Source organism: Enhydra lutris, unplaced genomic scaffold, assembly GCF_002288905.1.
Source record: "Enhydra lutris kenyoni isolate GAN:26980312 unplaced genomic scaffold, ASM228890v2 scaffoldscaffold3, whole genome shotgun sequence".
Classification (NCBI taxonomy): Eukaryota; Metazoa; Chordata; class Mammalia; order Carnivora; family Mustelidae; genus Enhydra; species Enhydra lutris.
Genome location: NW_019154087.1, coordinates 12137634 through 12158249, shown reverse-complemented (window position 1 = coordinate 12158249; position 20616 = coordinate 12137634). Strand labels below are relative to the sequence as shown.

General features: G+C 41.9%; 1 protein-coding gene across 2 annotated transcripts in view; it reads right to left on the bottom strand.

Moving 5' to 3' along the window:
- Positions 1-20616, bottom strand: part of LOC111153963 (phosphodiesterase 5A) — a 156097-nt gene that overhangs the window by 14812 nt on the left and 120669 nt on the right. For both annotated transcript variants that reach the window (XM_022513324.1, XM_022513330.1), the window contains exons 13-16: positions 14943-15068; positions 13282-13376; positions 4493-4580; positions 118-218 (exon numbers count right to left, since the gene is read on the bottom strand). In XM_022513324.1, the coding sequence (XP_022369032.1) occupies positions 118-218; positions 4493-4580; positions 13282-13376; positions 14943-15068 (410 nt within the window). The remainder of the gene's footprint in view (positions 1-117; positions 219-4492; positions 4581-13281; positions 13377-14942; positions 15069-20616) is intronic.

Here is a 20616-nt window from a genome sequence, read left to right as displayed (position 1 = left end):
ACTCGCCAGGATATTTGTCTTTATAATCTAAAAATTTGCCAACATGCATTTTAGAAGTTTGAAACAGTGCAAACACTTCCAAGACCTATTTATCGCAGAATATTTCTTAGGACTTACTTAATGTACAGTGCTAGGTCTGTAGCTAAAATAGCTTGCTTGATCATTTTCAGCGTGGTTTTATATTCTTCAATGGAGAGGCCACTGAGGATCTGGTTGCCCTTTATAAAAAGAAAACCATCATTAGCACTCCACCTGGAGAAAGGGCTGACAAGAACAAAATCTGAAGACAGAGTGACGTATCTTAAACACATGCCCAGTATTCTGAACTCATGAATACAGAGGACAGCTGCTTACTTCAGAGAAAATGCCATGAAAGGACGTTTGCCCTCTATGCTCCCACCTCCACCACCTTGTCCAAGAAGAAAAAACAGCTTCATAATGGTTCATCTGCCTACACATGTATGTCTTTCCAAATCTTATATCCCTTGGGCCTTGGGCCAGGCCTGAAATCTAATAACTCTACATCTTTGACCTTTGGGCAGGTGAATTGCTGTAACAGCAAGAGAAACCTTTGAAAAATCAAAGCCATGTTAATGGACATGAAGAATGGAGTAGTGAAACTTTTAAACAATTGATTATTAAAGAAATCAGTTCTCTATGGCTTTTGTAATAAATCCAAAAACACTTTTTGGGTGCAAAGCTATATAATTTAACTTAATCAATGTTGAGAACACTGTGTATTCTTTAGGAACACGCTGATACAGATGGGTACAAGACATGAGCCAAAGGTGTGCTTACTGGTGATAAAAAGCAAACATGGGTTGAAACATCTATAAGAAATATTGAAAAGCTGGCTAATCCAGCTGTAAATAATGGAACATTTCTGCCATATAACCATTTTTTAAAATTTCTTATCTGTAATTTAAAGCATAGTAGTTCTCTCATCTTGAACTACAGAAAACATTCCTTGGGTACTCAGCATATCTTCAAAACAGTATCTGTAAATTAAGTGAGATGTGCTTCCTAAATCGCAGGTCCAGTGGAAAAAAAAAAAAAAGACCCAGAAGTGTAGGAATGATATCTGGAGGCAAAGGATATGTTCTAAAGACAGGGAAATTGCTGAGTGCGGCAGGCAACACTGGTTTGAGGGTAACTAGATGCCAACACTGTGGTGTGTATCTAATTAATGAATCTGTGATTGTAACCATGCACATTGTTTTTAACTATGAAGTCATTTTAGATTCTAGGCCAGAAAGAAAACTATTTAGAAAATAACTCCTGCTACTTTTATTTAACATAAAACAACTTTAAGTGGAAAAGGAAGTATCTTTTGCTGTTATGTTTTTATTTTCCATTCCCGAAAACAGTGACCTTGAGTTCTTATGTTTTGGTGCTTACAAAGACAGAATATACACATGGTCTTATAACATACTACTTACTAAGCTATGTCACTGAATGACATGGGTACTTCTGATAGGGATACTGTTAAATATGCTTTAGGAAAAGGTTAGCATATTTTCTTTCTTTAAAACTAAACGGGATATTGAAATAAAAGTTTTATATTTTTAAATAAGGCACATAGATAGCAAACCCCAAGGAAAGTACAGATGCTTCTACTACCACACAATATGTGATTCCTGAAAAGTCTCTGTTCTGAAACCCTACACACTAAAAATGATATGGTTTGTGGGACAAATCATGTTGGGGCAGATCACACAAAACCTGTGCAACTTTAGGAAGCAGAGCATAAAGCAGACTGAAGACTGGTGCATGTGGAGGTAACCTGGACAGCTCAGACCGGCCAGTCTGGAGGCCCTCTGTGAACGGTCAAGATGTATGAACAAGGGCATGCACGCTGGTGTGTGGGGGCCCAGAGACAACGTGGTTGGGACTGGATCTGGAGACAGTAGGGCAGCTTAGGTGGGCACTGAAGGAAGAGCAGCCTCCTCCGAGCCCAAAGCCAGTGTCCAAAGCAAAAGAGCAATGCCTTAGGTGCAAGTGACCTTGTCAACCTTCTTGATATAGGACAGAAAGGGTGTATGAGCAAAAGCCAAGGGGAGGGATTTTTTTTTTTTTTTTTTGCTTTCTTGCTGAAGGTCAAAATTCAACTTCCATAATTATGGTACCGTACCCAAGGGAATGTGTGTAGGGAAGAATACAACCTGTACACTTATGCTAATGTCATTTAAGCACCAACCACACATGAACTAATTCATATTAAACAATCACATACTTTAGCAATCTGTATGAGACTGTATGCAGAATCTATAATGAGGTGGCTGATCTCGTTGTGTAACTCTTAACCCCTCATCCACACTGAGATGTTTAGGGAGAGGTGTGATCATGTTCCCCGTCACCTCAGGTAAGAGAGGAGCATGAAGTCCCTACATATGTCCCCTGTAGCCTAGTGGGAGTGGGAGGGCCCGCAGTGGTCTCACGTCTAATTCCTGTCTGGAAAATCTAAAAGGCAAGGCACAAGTTAACTAGCCACATTGACTTTGACAGTAAAGGAAAGCTTACTACTATATGGGACGGCTTGCATTCTCTGAGTTTTGGAGGCGGGGGTTCATTTCCACCCTGTCCTTTTCAAGAGGGCCACAAAGAAGGCTAAAGAACCTTCGCAGAAAGGTTCTCCAAGTGAGTGATCTGACTTTTAGGAGCTGAGGAAGGAGCCATACATAGAGCAGACAGAGATGACCATTCACATTAAAGAAACATCTGGTAGAAAAACCCCACAATAAAGGAGCCTGGCAGGGAACATGAACTTGCCCACAAGAAAATAACTTGGTTTAAACACCTACCAGACCCAAAGAGTGAGACATTCCTAACAGTACCAGTCTATTGAGAAGGTTCTTGCCCCTCTTCTTACTCATTCCCCCTTCCTACTCTCCAAGTCTGGAGAGATAGAAAACTACATGGGGTTTAGGAATGAGGAAGGAGTTAGAAATAACATAAGGTAGGGATGAAAGAAGCCAACCAGAGCAGGAAGGGGAGAGCCTGAAGACTTTAAACCAAATCCAGAATCCAGACTTACGCAGGACTAGACATTTTGGTTTCTTTTTTCTTTTTCTTTTTTTTAAGAGACAGGGTCTGGCTACATGTTGCACTCAGGCTGGAGTGCAGTGGCTATTCACCGGTGCGATCCCACTACTAATCAGCACGGGAGTTTTGACCTGCTCTGTTTCCAACCTGGGACGGTTCACCCCTCCTTAGGCAACCTGGTGGTCCCCCGCTCCCGGGAGGTCACTATATTGATGCCGAACTTAGTGTGGACACCCGATCGGCATAGTGCACTATAGCCGAGAACTCCTGGGCTCAAGTGATCCTCCTGCCTTAGACTGCCGAGTAGCTGGGACTACAGGCGTGGGCCGCCATGCCCGGTGATATTTTGGTTTCTAAATTGAGACCTGTATACTATATTTTGGGACTTAAGGTAATTAGAAGGCTTTTACTTAAAAAGAATGACCAGAAAATGGGGCGCCTGGGTGGCTCAGTCAGTTGAGCGTCCGACTCTTGATTTTGGTTCAGGTCACGACCTTGGGATCATGGGATCACAGGCTCAAGCCCTGCATCAGGCTGGCACTGGGCATGGAGTCTGCTTGAGATTCTCTCTCCCTCTGTACCCACCCCCTGTCTCTCTCGAAAGAAAAAGAAAGGAAAGAAAAGATAAGAAGAAAGAATGACCAGAAAAGTTATGGGCCTCCTAAGTTTTGTTCTAGGGCTCAGAGAAGAGCTAGTCCCAGCGAGCAAGCATAAAAAGATGGAGGTAAAACTGCTTTAAGATTATATACCATGTTTTGTGTTTGTTCCATGTGATAGTTACAGCTTCACTTTTTCCTTATTATAAAGGTAATATATGCGTGTAGTAGATAGTGTGAATAATGAACAAATCAAAATGAGAACATAAAAAGTATTAATAATTTAACTAGGCTGAGACAACCCTTGTTAATGCTTTGGTGTACATTATTTGATTTCCCTTCACACAAGTTTGTCTAGCGTAGCATATCATATGCTTTTCTGCACTGATAAATATTCGTTTAACCAAACTGTTGAACAGCTCTATTCCTTAACATAACAGTTTGTGAGTAGTCAGAATATTCAATAAAAAGCGGAACAGGCCTGGTTTTGTGAAAGCAAACCTCTGACAGCTATATAAGCCACTTCATTTGACCAAAAAAAAGAAAGAAAGAAAGAAAAAAAAAGAATTAACTGCGAGCCATAAAATACTAGTTTTGTTTATTTCTAGTTTGCAAAAACCAAACTGAGGTGAGTAACCAGATATCCTTTATCAGGCAACATTGAGACAGTCTTGGTTGTGTAGAGAAGCGAGGCTGGGAAGATCTGAAATGTTTTGGCTTTGCCTTCCTTACCCAAAAAGGAATAAAGCAGGCTCAAGAATTTATGGTGCTGGGAACCCATCCAAAACTTAAAAATAAAACTGAATTTATAAAGATCTCTTTTAAAATTCTGCCGCCATGAAGTAGGTACTTACTGGGCTATTAAGAATCATCAGGCACTGGTCAAAATGATGGTGCTCCATGATCGAATGGCAGTAGAGCTGAGCAAGTGGGTGTTCACTCCTGAAACAGATTTTGTTGAAGGGAGAAAAACTGATTAACAATTACCCATTTCCCCAACATGTCAGTGTATTAGTGTCTCCTCAATACTGGTTAATGAAAAAAGAGGGTACTGCACACAATTAACCAAACTAACAATATTCTCTTCTTTCGCCGAGGAAGAGGTTGAATTATCTCTGGGTAATACAGAGTCAAGTTGTTCTCAAATAATCAGTGTAATTAGTGCCAGTTCAGAGTATGAACAATTTCACTGATTTTAATATTGATAAAACAGTAGAAGGAATAAGGACAAAAGACTCATTCTTCTAAACATGAAAAAAATCTCTGAAATAATTGCACCAATTATATTTTTCAATTTCAAAACTGCAATTAGTTTAAAATCTGAGACAAACGTCAAGGTCAGTGTTTCCTCTGAAACAAGGCTGAAGGTCAGCGTCTTCACGCATGCCTACATACCCAGAGAGAGTGAACTGAGATGGAATGATCAGGCGTGAGTGAGGAAAGGCACAGAAAAGGGGCAGAGTCGGCGCACATCCCCCTTTGAAGGCAGGAAGGAGACAGATGAGTCAGAACAAGTGCCCTTTGTGGGATCCAGCTTATTTCAGTGTAGGATATCCCACGAGCTCGTTCATTTGAACTTGGGGAAAACTGTGGAGATCATTTGGCTGAGTGAAGGGAGTAGGAAGGATATTCTACTCAGTTCATTATATGTAACAGGGAGTCACAAATCAAGTTCTAAAGCATGACAAGCACCCTCCTCTGCCTCATATTTCTTATGACCCGTCACATGTGAATATGAAGCATAATTTTCACTATTTTTTTCTTTAAAAGAAGAAGTTAGAGTTCCTGCCAGTCTCTGTTCCTAAAATTTATAGGACAGGGGTTTATGAATTGTAAAGTATAACACAAGTGTTAGATAATACAGTTGACCTGTTATTTCTTTATACTACTATTTGAATCAATAATTTATGAATCATTTAATTTGAAGACAGAGAAGCTGCCCAACACTGAAGGAACGGGACACAGGAAGAAACTGAGCAGAGTCAGAGATGCTTAAGGGAAAACAGAAAAAATAAAAGGGAAATAAAGACAAGAGAACGGGCAATCTCTTCTGTTCCTGTTGTATAATCTACCACTGATACCGCTGACCCCCAGACCTCCATTTTTTGTGCTGTTGTAACCTTTCCAAGTCAACACCTGCCTGCTTGTCTTCTTTGCTCCTTCCACGTTTAGTGAGTTGTATGATGGACCAGATACTGCCCTTATCATCAGACATCAGGAAGACAATAGATGAAGTAAAACAAGATTTATTAAAAAGAGAGAGAGAGAGAGAAATTTGCTGGAATTAAAACTGGAGATGACTGGAAGTTAGTTAGGAGACTACTGGGAAGCTAGCAGTCCCAGTTCTAGTAATGTTGGTATAAGACAGCCCAGACTCGGGTGACGGAATTCTGCATATTGAGAAGCAGAATTACCTAAAAACTGTTTAGGAGGTAGTAGGAGTTGGCATGGATCCCAATGTGGGGACCCAGCAGGGATGTTCGTCGGGGGAAAGTATGCCTGCCAAGTGTCTGCCTTGTCATTTAGAGACAGAGGGAAAAAGGGAGAGAATGATCAGGGATGGGAGGTGAAGGTGTCTAGTTGGGGGTTGGATCTGTTGATTTTAAGGTACCTGAGGTCTAGAAAGTACTTGGTCTGTAGTCGGGTCTGGGCTGGAGATGCAGACTTGGAACGCATCAGCCCACACAGGTAATAATCCGCATCACAGGACTGGATGGGCCGCTGCTGAGGACTGGAGGGCCCAGGGTAAACAGAACGATGGCCTCCCTTCTGTACGTTCTCTACTTTGGCCACAGCCTTTTCTCACCATTCAGACCAGCTATGCTAAAGTCAGCTTCAACAGGACAATTGCAGCCTTCCCCATTCCCTTCACATCTAGAGTATCTGCTTATTTTCATTTATGTAAGAAATCCAAGGACATATGGTATTAGTTTAATGTTCATTTTGTTCTGCCTGTTGTTAGCTGTTTATACATCTATTACCTTGTTAGACTGTAAACCTCTTGAGCTTGGTCAGCTCTGTTTTCCCTAATGATAATAATTAACATTTACTGAGAGCCTCGAACATGTCAGGCACTGTTGTACTAAGTAGTTTATATTTAATTTTTATTTAATATGGGACATTTCCGTTCTCCACATCCAAATCCTCAGCCCATGTCTGACTCCAGCCACTGATGCAGTGTTGAGTTTCATGTGAGATTTAACAGACTCCCTGCAGGGGTCGATTAGAAGATGCTCTGCCTTCTAAAAGGTTCGTGGCCACCCCACCGTGAGTCCCTCTTGATTCTGCCCGAAGTTCTCTGCCCTCACAGCTGGTGTCCACGGGAACTCTTGTGTTGCACCCCCATGTGTTGAGCCTAGGGGATGGAGGAGTTAAGGTCCATAGAGGTCATCTTTGACCAATGGGGCACGGGAGCTTGTGGACAGCTGCCCCTCCCTGCTCTGTCCCTGTCCATATACAAACAGTTCTGGGTCTCATTTCCTAAGACTTCTCAAAAGCACCTGGCAGGACGGAGCCCCAGCTGCGTGGATGGGTGGACGGCTGGTAGCTCATCCTTCCCTTGGCGTCTCCTTCCCTGTTTCCCACCCGCCGGCCTGCATTCCTGCTCCCCGGGGACCACATATACAAATAAGCTGTGTGCACACCAGCGTTCATGTCAGGCTGTGCCCCCCCCCGGGGCGACCCAGGCCTAGATCTCTCTAAAATGGGCATTTTTAGCATTTATATTTTAGACAACCAAGAGATCGGAGGGATTATCTAACTTGTTCAAGGTCAATATAAATGGCCGAGCTGGGATTCGAACACATCCCCTTACCACGTCATGCTGGCCCAGGACCCCACAAGTACTTTGCACACAGCAGCTGCTCACTGACCTAGTTAGAAGCCGGACCAGAAATGCAATTACGAGGCCGCAGTGCAAACAAGTTTAAAATGCTGAGCGCACATCACATTTTTAGACAATGCAGAAAGGACTGTTTCATATTAGAAAAACTTCTCGGGGTGTGGGAGAGATGAATATAAATTATGTGTGTTTGTCTTTACTTACGTTCTAAAAATATGGATTTATGAATCAATAAAAGGGTGACAAATGCCCCAAGTTTCCTGTTTATAAAAATATTCATGGACACCCATGTATTCTACATCCCATTGCTTTCCACTCTTTCAAACACAAGGCTGTGCTTCTTTCTGTGAGATCCTGTCAGAGGGACCTGTGTAAGCCACCACCGCCACCGAATGTTATGCCCCCACTGAAGGCAGTGAGCAGTACGGACTGGACACCCTCCCACATTTTCCTGTTGTCCTGCAGTCGTCTGTCCATCTCTGAGAGCGGCGTTAGGATGCCAGTGCCCAAATCAGAACGATGTTCTAGAAATAGAAAGCCTCAGAAATCAATAGAAAGTGTAAGCTCTGTGAGAAAAACAATGCCTGCTGCCCTAGGATTCCTTTTTATAGACTCTTTACACACCCTGCTTCTGCTTCTCGTCCAGGTGGATGGCTCTGAGCTCGGATCTCTTCACTGCTCTTGGTAAACCCTGTCAGCTCCACTGAGTTCTTTACTTCCCACGTTCTCTCCAAATCATCACTGCTGTATTTGAGTGGCTGGGGGTCATTTTACCTTCACATTCTCTGTGATCACACTAGATGCCACAGATATTCAAACTCATGACTCGTTGGGTCTTTTGACCCGCGTTCTTTGACTGCCTGGACCCCACGGATAGTCTCTGTTCACGTCAATGATACGTACGCCCTTCTTTGTTCCACAGCTGCTAGGTGCTGCCAGATGCAGTATTTCTGCTGTGGCCTGCTCCACGTCCCACCATGGGATGAAGCAAGATCCTGAATTCAAATGTATGTCCTTAATAGTATCCCCATTTGAAAATGCTAAGATTAGGGCACCTGGGTGACCCAGCTGGTTAAGTGTCTGCCTTTGGCTCCAGTCATGATCTCAGGGTCCCGGGAGCGAGTCTCGTGTCAGGCTCCCTGCTCAGCTGGGAGTCTGCTTCTCCTTCTGTCTCTGCCCCAGACCCTGCTTGTGCTCTGGTGCTCTTTCTCACTCTCTTTCTCTCAAATAAATAAATAATATCCTTACAAAAAAGAAAAAAGGAAAGAAAATGCTAAAAGCTGTAGAGTATCTACTCTGTGCTGGGTACTGTTCCAAGTCCTTTACATTTATTTATACTCCTTAATCCTTGTTAAAACAAAACAAAACAAACTGCAAGACAGATACTGTCATTACTCCATTGCACAGAGAAGGAAATAGAGAGAGGGATATTAAATGACTCACTCAAGGTCAGATGGAGTCAGTGTTTGCTTTTGCACCCAGGCGTCTGGCTCGAGCCAGCCTTTAACCACGGTAACCATCGTAGCCACTGCAGGGTAGTCTAAGGACTAACTGAACTCATGTATATAAAGGACTAAAAAGAGTTCCCAGTGCCACATGGTAAGGGCCATATTAAGTGTTAACTTCTATTATTATGATTATTATTAGCTAGTGACATTAGGACTCCTTGAACTTGCAGTTCTTGCATATTGAGAGACTCCAGTCTCTCAAGCCCTCCACCCTAATCGGGAGCGATCTCATTTCTGGCTAATAGAGACTCTACCCAGCTGAACTTCACAAATGGTGATTCCTGTGCTGTCTCCCCTGGTGAGGCCCTTGGAGCCCGCTGACCGTCTACTGTCCCCATGCGGGCCTGGACTCCAGCTCACTCCCATTCCTCTGCTAGAGTCGGGGAGACCAGGGCACAGACCCAGGACACAGACATGGTCTGATTATGGTTACCAGGAAACTCTTTTATTCTGGTTTTATGGAAACTTGGCAAAAAAGAAAAAAACCATTCCTTTAATCATTTTACCTCTTCTAAATACCACACTATTTATTATTTTCTCCTCATTGCCAACACTCCTCCCCCTTCTGCCCTTTTCGTCCCTTCCTCCCTAAGTACACACACATGCACACACTTCCCAGTTCCTCCATTTTCATCAATGGCTCCATCGCTGTTCCAGTTTCTTGGGTCACGAGTGATTTCCCCCTTCCTTCATGCATATTAGCATCTGTTTTGTAGTAAATGGAAAAGCACTTCTCCCTCATCTCTTCCTCCCTGTAGCCAGTATGTGAGAGGCCCCATGTATGCGGCAGCTGTACCAGCCTCCGGGCTGAACTCCGTGCTCCCAATTATTACCCACTGCACCTTGTATCTGACGTTCAGTCATCCTTCCTTCCTCAGCAAGGTCCTTATGACTCACTGCAATGCTCCTGGTATCTTCACTCTACCACAGCTCGAGCTCACTGCTTAGTTTTATAGCTCTCCCTCCAAGGGGCCGCTACCTTCTACTTGTTCATGCTCTGACTCTCGGTCCCGGTCAGTGGAGCCTTTGGACTCTGCACTGGGCCAGCCATTGCTGTTCCCTGAGAATGCCTACCCACCTCCAAGTGTTTCTGGGCTATCTTCATTCCCTCTCCTATCCAAATCTTACCCACATCTCAGGATCCACTTTATCTCACCTGGTCCTTTAACTGGAGAGGGACTGCACGGGTCTTGACCCATCTCTTCTGCCGAATGCTTACAGTCCACATTACAAAGCACCTCAGCACTTACTGGGTACTTTTCTTATATCAAGCACCACCATTTCATGAGACTATGAAAATTACTTAATTACAGGAACCACATTTTATACTTCATAGCTCTCTTTCTGCCTCACAAAGTGCTGAGCCCTAGTAATTGTCCATTAGCAGGCTGCCTAAAAGGCAGGACACTTTCACTTATTCTTTTATAAAATACCAAACTCAAATCTAACAAATAAATGCATCCACAACAGTCTTCTTATACTGACTGCCGGCCTAATGCAAGAGGATTCTCAACATGGGCCGAAGGTCATGCTGTGCTTTCTCTAGTAGATGTCTGTGACATTTTGTCCCCATTACTGCCTGTTTTTAAAGTAACAATTTAATATCTATCAGAAACCACTCTCGGTTTTACCCACCCAAATGGGAGAAGAGAGCATAGCAGTGAACACTTCCTCCAAATATTTCACTGGCATACTTGTGGCTCTCCTCACAATGACAGTTTTCCTAATCAAGGAAGCCATCAAAGGACCAAATAATGGATCAAAACATGGTTTCCTATATATCTTACTTCAAATTAATTTTCTGAAAAGATGTTCAAGAAAAACGAATGACAGGGGAAGTTCAGTTTCTAACTTCGGTTCGACATGAGTGCTTTCCATCTTTTTGATATATTAGTTTTAGTTCTGTGCCTTCTCTGATTGTAATGGTTTTCCTCACGTAGTGTTTGGTACTGACGAGACTGGACATGGTACCCCTTTTTACAAGTTAGCTCTACAAGGGAATGTTTATGGTACTCTTATTCCCCCAAGAGTCCCCCGGTTATGAAAATCCTCCTGAAGTATTACTCGTTTACCACTAAGGAAAGAAAAAAAAAAGCAATATCCTTGGAAAATTCTTGGTTTCCTCTACTCAAACCACAGAGATGTAGGAAGAAATAAAAATCTCTGAAACTCCTTTAACTTTTTTTCTTAAAGTTATTCTTACTTGGTGGAAGTCTGCTTTGTGGGGTGTGTGGAGGCAAGATTCTCCAGTCTATGAATTTTTCCCAGGACTTTTTTTTTTTTTTGAAGAGAAGATGACGTTTCTCCAGATGTTTTTCCGGGTAATTATTTTTAAATAAACAAAGGAAAAAATAGCTGAGTGTTTTTTTCACTCTAAAGCAGGGCAACATGGCATCTTAAAGCCAACCATACACTAATAATATTACGTTCAGCTTTGAGGTATGGAGGCAATATACACCACTGTCTTGGATCTTCTGGCTGTGTTTGACCCACACTAACATCTTTCCATGTCGTTTTTCCCTTTCGTAATTACTCCCGTGTCAACATGAGGCTCAGGAGCACGATCACATGGCAGAGCACATAGGACAAAGGACATGGCATCCAGCCTGTTCTCCAAAATGTTTCCTCTTTAAGTTCAGATCTTAAAGAGGAAACAGCCAGTCTCTGACAGTTGGGCAAGAGCTTGCCATCTTTTCCCATTAAAGGTCAGCAGAGGACATGGTGGCCGCATCACTACAATTCTTGTTATATGAAGTTTTCCGTTTATTTAGATAAAGGGACTGTGACTCGAGAGCTCTCTGAAATTCCCTCAAGATATCAGACATCTGGAACTTCCTTAAGGGGTCTCCCCATTTGCTGCCTCACTTGCATACCTAAAGAAATGCTCAGTAGTAAGAGATTTTGCCATTAAGATGTAGGCTTCTCGGGACGCCTGGGTGGCTCAGTTGGTTAAGCAGCTGCCTTCGGCTCAGGTCATGATCCCAGCGTTCTGGGATCGAGTCCCGCATCGGGCTCCTTGCTCATCAGGGAGCCTGCTTCTCCCTCTGCCTCTGCCTGCCATTCTGTCTGCCTGTGCTTGCTCTCTCTCCCTCTCTCTCTCTGACAAATAATTAAATAAAATCTTTAAAAAAAAAAAAAAAGATGTAGGCTTCTCAACTACGTTGCTATGAGTAAATAAACATGTTCCAGTGGCTCAAAAATCTGACAAGTGATGTCACCTTTATCATCTCATTTGTCATTGCAAATGTCACTTAAGGATGGCCCGGGAGGGAGGAGCCTGAAATGCTTGTCTCCAGTTAGTATCTGCTCTGAAAAGCAGCCAAAAAGCAGGCTTTTGATGTCGACAGGACCATCACTAGCATCTGCTGCTAAGAATTAACACTTAAATACACAAGGTTCATTCCACATGCTATCAATACATGTTAGCTCTTAAAACTCATATCAACCCTATGAGGTAGGTAAGCTATTATCGCCATCATACAGATTGGGAAATTGAAGCATAGAGAAATCAGCTCCTTTGTCCAAGGCCACACAGGAATCATGTGGCAAAGAGAGGGTCTGCATCCTGTCTGACTGCAGGCCTCAACTTGTCTTCTCTAAGACCAACAGCCTCCTTCTACTGAGTGCTCACTAAGTACTCAGGGTCGAGCTAAGCACTTTTCAGATATTATCTTCTCTATTTCAGCGTAAAATTCTATCTTTTTTGAACTCGTCTTAATATATCGTTTCCTAATGAAGCTCTTAAGCTGGGTATACATAAACCAAAGCAACACTCTTGGTAATTATCTCGTGAAAGATGATTCTCAACACAATGGTCTTTTGAATTTCAGGCCAGAAATGCTACCAACACAATATTGGATTTAGTATTTTTTTTCCCATTTCACTTAAGTAAAACCAGAGTATGTTATGGGGCCTCAATTAATTGAAATCTGGTACCATCAAATTTTGCTGTGGTTTTACTTTAAAAAAGATGGCCCTAGGGGCGCCTCGGTGGCTCAGTCGGTTAAGGGTCTGCCTTCAGTTCAGGTCATGATCTCATGGGTCCTGGGATGCGCCCCGCCCAGGAGCTGGGCTCCCTGCCCAGCGGGGAGTCTGATTCTCCCTTTCCCTCTGCTCCTCCTAACTGCTCATGCTCTCTCTCACGTGCTCATGCTTTCTCCCCCCAAATGAATAAATAAATAAAATCATAAATAAATAAAATCATAAATAAATAAAATAATAAATAAATAAATAAAGACAGCCCTCCGATTTAAGAGAAACGTTTTCTTCTTTAGCTGGGGAAAAGGCGCCTTACCGCTGGATGTAAGAGTTATTCACACCCCGGTGGTCCAAGTCGTGGCTGAGAGCCGCGATGAGCAGCGCAAGGATCTCCAGGTCAGTCAGCTTGCTCTGCTCCACCCGAGATGTCCCCGGAAAGAGAAAGACCACTTGGTGAGTTTCATGATTCTACCTCTGTTCACAAATCACATGCTTGTTTTTCTGAGTGCTTTCCGCACTTAGGGTCACAAAGGATTCGGGCTAGAATCCTATTCTGCAGGGAATTAGCGGTACTTTGTCTTCATAAGGGGATTATTATAAACGTCATTTATCCACACAAAAAGGGGAAGTGCCTCAAGCAATCAATCATCAGTCCACCTACAGTAAAATAGCATTAACTCTTCATTCTCTACATCTATGTGGCATCATCAAAATAAACTTTAACTAATGGCTGTCTCTCTGCCTCCGAGCTGCCTGCGGATTCTGCTGCCCTCGCTCTGCTGGTAGCTGCTGGATCCTCAAGGAACAGAGACAATGTGAATATTAAGCAAAACAATACATAAAAAAGAGGACTGGAAGTGAAAAATCTGGCCTTAAAAGGTTGCACAATATGTTCCAAAGCCAAATAGAGGTTATTTTGGTAATATGTCATTTGTATTATTTATCCTGCTGGTCTCCTTCATCAGTAAAAAAACAAAGTTGAACTCATTATCAGCTCCACTTTGCTGGAAACTCTCAACACTCTACGTAGTATGTTTATAACATTAGACAAAATCATCATTTTTTTATTCTTCATAAAAAGCATGGACAGTCTTCAGCTGTATAATCCTGATGACCTTTCCACAGCCCAAAATAAGTTGATCCCATTTTTTTATAAATGTTTGCTATGGCAGGGAAATACTACTATGGTATTTCATATGGCCTCTTAGACAACAATTCCTTCTTTTAGCTCTAGCCAGTTAAAATGTGCTCCCTATGGAAAGAGAGACAGAGAATAACATTTTCAGAATTTACTTAAAAAAAAAAAAAAAAGCATGGAAGCTCTGAATGAAAAACAGTTATTTGATGGATGCCTGGAATCACTTACCTAGAAGAACTAGTCAATTCCCACTGAAGTTAACACCTAAGACAGAGCTATGGATAAAATATGGCCTGGAAAGGAACAAATTACTTGAACGCTTTCTGTGTTGATCTTCCTTGTACACAGTCTCTGGTCAATGTAGATGATATTAAAACCCTTTCCGTGAGATGCGACTTAACAAAATTTAACTGAGTGCTCCAGAGAAAATGTGATAGAGAACGCTGGAATTAGCTATGAAGCCACTTGAGTGGTTTTGGAGGAATTCTACTATGGAGCAGGTTGAATGGGAACATGAGAAATTTGATACTTTTTCTTATACTGAAGAAAATCTTCTGGAGAAACTATTTGCCCAAAGACTATTAAACTTAACATGAAGTTATTTTAAAGATTTTTTAAAATAGGCCATATATATATACTGCATATGGAAGAAAATTAATAACTAAGTATTTTGCCATGCTAGTCTTTTTCAACTGACAAGATGTCATTTATTTTGTAAGTGGCAACAAATATTATTCCACTCATCGTTACTGACTGCACACTAAAAAAAGAAAGAATATGCTGTAGATTTTACTGCCAAAGCAAGAAGTCTTAAATATAGGAACGGCTCTAAAAAGTACCTGAATCTTGCCTGCTTTTAGAGCAGCAAACATGCACTGAGCTGTATTAAAGGCGTGTCTCCAATTATGATAGGCAACATTCTTCCGATAATTCTTCTTAACACTTAAAATCCACCTGCAAAGAACCTTTAGGAAACAAAGCATAAGTAGTAAAAATACTTGCTAATATCACATGTTTACTATGTTCCAGGCACTGTACAAAGCCTTTACCGCTAACCCTCAGGACTCTGGGGGAGGCACTACTACTCAGATAATTTCACAGATGAGGAAATTGACATTCTGAGTGGTAACTCGCCCAAGGTCACGATGCTTGTAAAGGGAGGGGCTAAAATTCAAACTTGAATAGTCTGACTTCAGAGCCCACCATGCTGACTACCACACTAACTAAACAAGATGTAAAATGTAAGAGAGCCCTAAGGAAGGTATTTTTTGCATAGGTAGGGAGGGCACTGACTAGATTTTAAAAAGATATCGTATTCATGTGCCATCAGGAGAATCCAAATAGATAACTATGTATGGATTCACTTTTAGAGAGTCATGGAAATAGTGGCTCTCAAGTTCTTCTCACGTTCCTGGTTTTTAGTTCTTTAAAGGTATTGGGTGCAAGGCTGTGCAGATGGGTTGGGGGCTGAGATACAAAGCACATGGCCAAGCACAGAATGGAGCTCCCAAGTCCTGAGACAATCAGCAGGTCTTTTGTCCCTTTTAAACTATGTTTAAGTATTCAGGCAGAGTTACTGCTTGGTTACCAAGAAGTAATTTTTAAAAATATATATGCAAAATAAAGCCCTGGGGTCCCCGTGAAAAATATTTATTTTAAAAGATGGAAAAAAAAGAAGGACAGACTTCAGAAAAATCTCAAAAGCTGGGTTTAATTCAACTTCTGAGTAGTGTATTCAACAAAATCCCCAGAGACTCTTGGGCCCTAAGCATGGTTATTTTTTGTTTGTGTTAGCATCAGAGTCTGTCTCTCTTCAATTCTGAATGATTTACTATACTTTGGGGGATCTGTAAAAATAAATATGTGCTTCTTCCTACGTATATCACTGGAGATACTTCAAACACAAAGAGCATTGCCCTGGGGTATGGAAAAAGTACCAGGCAAAAGAACGTTGCTCTAACAATATGCAACACAGAATAACTGGCTGCAGAAGTAGGCTAAAAACAAGGTTCCTTCTTTGTTGGTAGAAATTGCTTATACAGGATTTGGTGGAACATGAGTGCTTTCATAACCCTCTTTTTCTTTTTCTTTTTCTTTTTCTTTCTCTTTCTGTTCCTGTTTTATAACACAGTTCACAGGGAATTCTGGTAACAAGAAACTCGAATGTCCCCTAGCTCTTGCAGCTCCAAGTCACCTTACTCAGCAGAGGATTTCTGTGTGCCTAAGACTGGCGTCCGTTAATCCCAAGTCCACTGCAGTTTCTTTCATCATGACCATTTCTGAACAAAACCAGCTAGAAAGATGATAGTTCCCTCTTATTGGCAGAATTTAAGTAAGGGCTCTGAACTTGCTTTGATATGCTTAGAAACTATAAAGTGTTATAGAAAATTGCTGGTGATGAATTAAAGAATCAAGGAAAGTAAGCAGGAAAACCCAGAAATTTAACCTATGAATATCTCTTTACTAATCATAAATCTGTAGATATAATTAAATGGGCACATATATCATATAATGTTAAATAATGACCAAAATGACTCTTTGAAATACTAATTCCTGATGGACTATTCTATTATGCTTCTAATAACATGGGCCTAAGAGGACTGGGTGATCCAATGGATACAGTGGTTAGGAACTAAATTTAAGTACAGTTTTGGATTCCATTATCAGGATAATCTTTTAAAAACATGGGTTTTTTGAGTACAGTTGACACACAATGTTACATTAGTTTCAGGTGCACAACGTAGAGGTTCAACTTCTCTATACGTCGTACTGTGCTCACCACAAGTGTAACTACCATCTGTCATCATACAACCCTATTACAATATCATTATGTTCCCAATGCTGTGCCGCTTTACTCCTGTGACCTACTCATTCCATAAGTGGAAGCCTGTATCTCCTACTTTTCTTCGCCCATCTTGACCCCCCGCCCCCCGCCGGCAACCTCCTCCTCTCTGGTAACGACCAGTTTGTTCTGTGTATTTATAGGTCTATCAGGATGTTAACAGCATTTAGGAAAATTACAGTCAGATCTCCTCAGTGCTTGGTGGATATGTCTGGCATGTTCAAATCCACAATACAGTCTTCTGTACGGGATTACTGAATAATTAGGCGCAAGGTGGGTGACGCTAGGGAGCATGCTCAACACACTGATCAATCTCCAACAATGACAAAGGCTTCCTATGTCCTGAGGGGCAGACTTGAGATGCTCTGGGAGAAAGAGAAGAACCAGAAAACAGCTCAGTTTCTGTCCTCAAGAATCTCAATCAGGAGTGAAAATGATAAAAACGCACATATAAAAGGAATAAATAAAATTGAGACCACAGAGGGGGAGGAGTCAAGATGGCGGAGAAGTAGCAGGCTGAGACTACTTCGGGTAGCGGGAGATCAGCTAAATAGCTTATCTAAAGATTGCAAACACCTACAAATCCAATGGGAGATCGAAGAGAAGAAGAACAACAACTCTAGAAACAGAAAATCACTTTCTGAAAGGTAGGACTGGCGGAGAAGTGAATCCAAAGCGACGGGAAGATAGACCGCGGGGGTTGGGGCCAGCTCCCGGCAAGCGGCGGAGCAACGAGCACAAAATCAGGACTTTTAAAAGTCTGTTCCGCTGAGGGACATCGCTCCAGAGGCTTAACCGGGGTGAAGCCCAGGCGGGGTCAGCGTGGCCTCAGGTCCCGCAGGGTCACAGAAGGATCGGGGGTGTCTGAGTGTTGCAGAGGTTACAGGTATTGGAACGGGGAAGCCGGCTACAGAGACAGAGCCGAGTAGTGAGCTCTAAGCTCGGGGTTACCTTGAACCGGTCGCAGGCTGGTCAGCTCGGAGCGCGGCCAGAGGACAGGGTGACGGGAGTAATTGGGCGCTGTTCTCTGAGGGCGCACTGAGGAGTGGGGCCCTGGGCTCTCAGCTCCTCCGGGCTGGAGACCAGGAGGCCGCCGTCTTCATCCCCGCCCTCCAGAACTCTACGGAAAGCGCTCAGGGAACAAAAGCTCCTGAAAGCAAACCCGAGAGGATTACTCGAACTGGCCCCTGGTAAGGGCAGTGCAACTCCGCCTGGGGCAAAGACACTTGAGAATCACTACAACAGGCCCCTCCCCCAGAAGATCAACAAGAAGCCCAGCCAGGACCAAGTTCACCTACCAAGGAGTGCAGTTTCAATACCAAGGAGAGCAGCAGAATTCCAGGGGAGGAGAAAGCAAAGCACAGAACTCATGGCTTTCTCCCCATGATTCTTTAGCCTTGCAGTTAATTTAATTTTTTTTCTTTTTCAATTTTTTTTCTCTTCTTCTGCTAAATTTTTTTAACTTTTACCGTTTTCTTTTTTAACGTTTTTTAAATAGTTTATCTAATGTATATATATATATTTTCCTTTTTATATTTTTTCTTTATCGGTTTTTTTTTTAATTGTTTCTTTTTTGTTGTTTTTTTCTTTCTGAACCTCTTTTTATCCCCTTTCTCCCCCCTCACGATTTGGGATCTCTTCTGATTTGGCTAAAGCACATTTTCCTGGGGTTGTTGCCACCCTTTTAGTATTTTACTTGCTCCTTCATATACTCTTATCTGGACAAAATGACAAGGCGGAAAAATTCACCACAAAAAAAAAGAACAAGAAGCAGTACCAAAGGCTAAGGACCTAATCAATACAGACATTGGTAATATGTCAGATATAGAGTTCAGAATGACGATTCTCAAGGTTCTAGCCGGGCTCGAAAAAGGCATGGAAGATATCAGAGAAACCCTCTCGGGAGATATAAAAGCCCTTTCTGGAGAAATAAAAGAACTAAAATCTAACCAAGTTGAAATCAAAAAAGCTATTAATGAGGTGCAATCAAAAATGGAGGCTCTCACTGCTAGGATAAATGAGGCAGAAGAAAGAATTAGCGATATAGAAGACCAAAGGACAGAGAATAAAGAAGCTGAGCAAAAGAGGGACAGACAGCTACTGGACCACGAGGGGAGAATTCGAGAGATAAGTGACACCATAAGACGAAACAACATTAGAATAATTGGGATTCCAGAAGAAGAGGAAACAGAGAGGGGAGCAGAAGGTATATTGGAGAGAATTATTGGAGAGAATTTCCCCAATATGGCAAAGGGAACAAGCATCAAAATCCAGGAGGTTCAGAGAACCCCCCTCAAAATCAATAAGAATAGGTCCACACCCCGTCACCTAATAGTAAAATTTACAAGTCTTAGTGACAAAGAGAAGATCCTGAAAGCAGCCCGGGAAAAGAAGTCTGTAACGTACAATGGTAAAAATATTAGATTGGCAGCAGACTTATCCACAGAGACCTGGCAGGCCAGAAAGAGCTGGCATGATATATTCAGAGCACTAAACGAGAAAAACATGCAGCCAAGAATACTATATCCAGCTAGGCTATCATTGAAAATAGAAGGAGAGATTAAAAGCTTCCAGGACAAACAAAAACTGAAAGAATTTGCAAATACCAAACCAGCTCTACAGGAAATATTGAAAGGGGTCCTCTAAGCAAAGAGAGACCCTAAAAGTAGTAGATCAGAAAGGAACAGAGACAATATACAATAACAGTCACCTTACAGGCAATACAATGGCACTAAATTCATATCTCTCAATACTTACCCTGAATGTTAATGGGCTAAATGCCCCAATCAAAAGACACAGGGTATCAGAATGGATAAAAAAACAAAACCCATCTATATGTTGCCTACAAGAAACTCATCTTAAACCTGAAGACACCTCCAGATTTAAAGTGAGGGGGTGGAAAAGAATTTACCATGCTAATGGACATCAGAAAAAAGCAGGAGTGGCAATCCTTATATCAGATCAATTAGATTTTAAGCCAAAGACTATAATAAGAGATGAGGAAGGACACTATATCATACTCAAAGGAACTGTCCAACAAGAAGATCTAACAATTTTAAATATCTATGCCCCTAACGTGGGAGCAGCCAACTATATAAACCAATTAATAACAAAATCAAAGAAACACATCGACAATAATATAATAATAGTAGGGGATTTTAACACTCCCCTCACTGAAATGGACAGATCATCCAAGCAAAAGATCAACAAGGAAATAAAGGCCTTAAATGACACATTGGACCAGATGGACATCACAGATATATTCAGAACATTGCATCCCAAAGCAACAGAATACACATTCTTCTCTAGTGCACATGGAACATTCTCCAGAATAGATCACATTCTTGGTCCTAAATCAGGTCTCAACCGGTATCAAAAGATTGGGATCATTCCCTGCATATTTTCAGACCACAATGCTCTGAAGCTAGAACTCAATCACAAGAGGAAATTTGGAAAGAACCCAAATACATGGAGACTAAACAGCATCCTTATAAAGAATGAATGGGTCAACCAGGAAATTAAAGAAGAATTGAAAAAATTCATGGAAACAAATGATAATGAAAACACAACGGTTCAAAATCTGTGGGACACAACAAAGGCAGTCCTGAGAGGAAAATATATAGCGGTACAAGCCTTTCTCAAGAAACAAGAAAGGTCTCAGGTACACAACC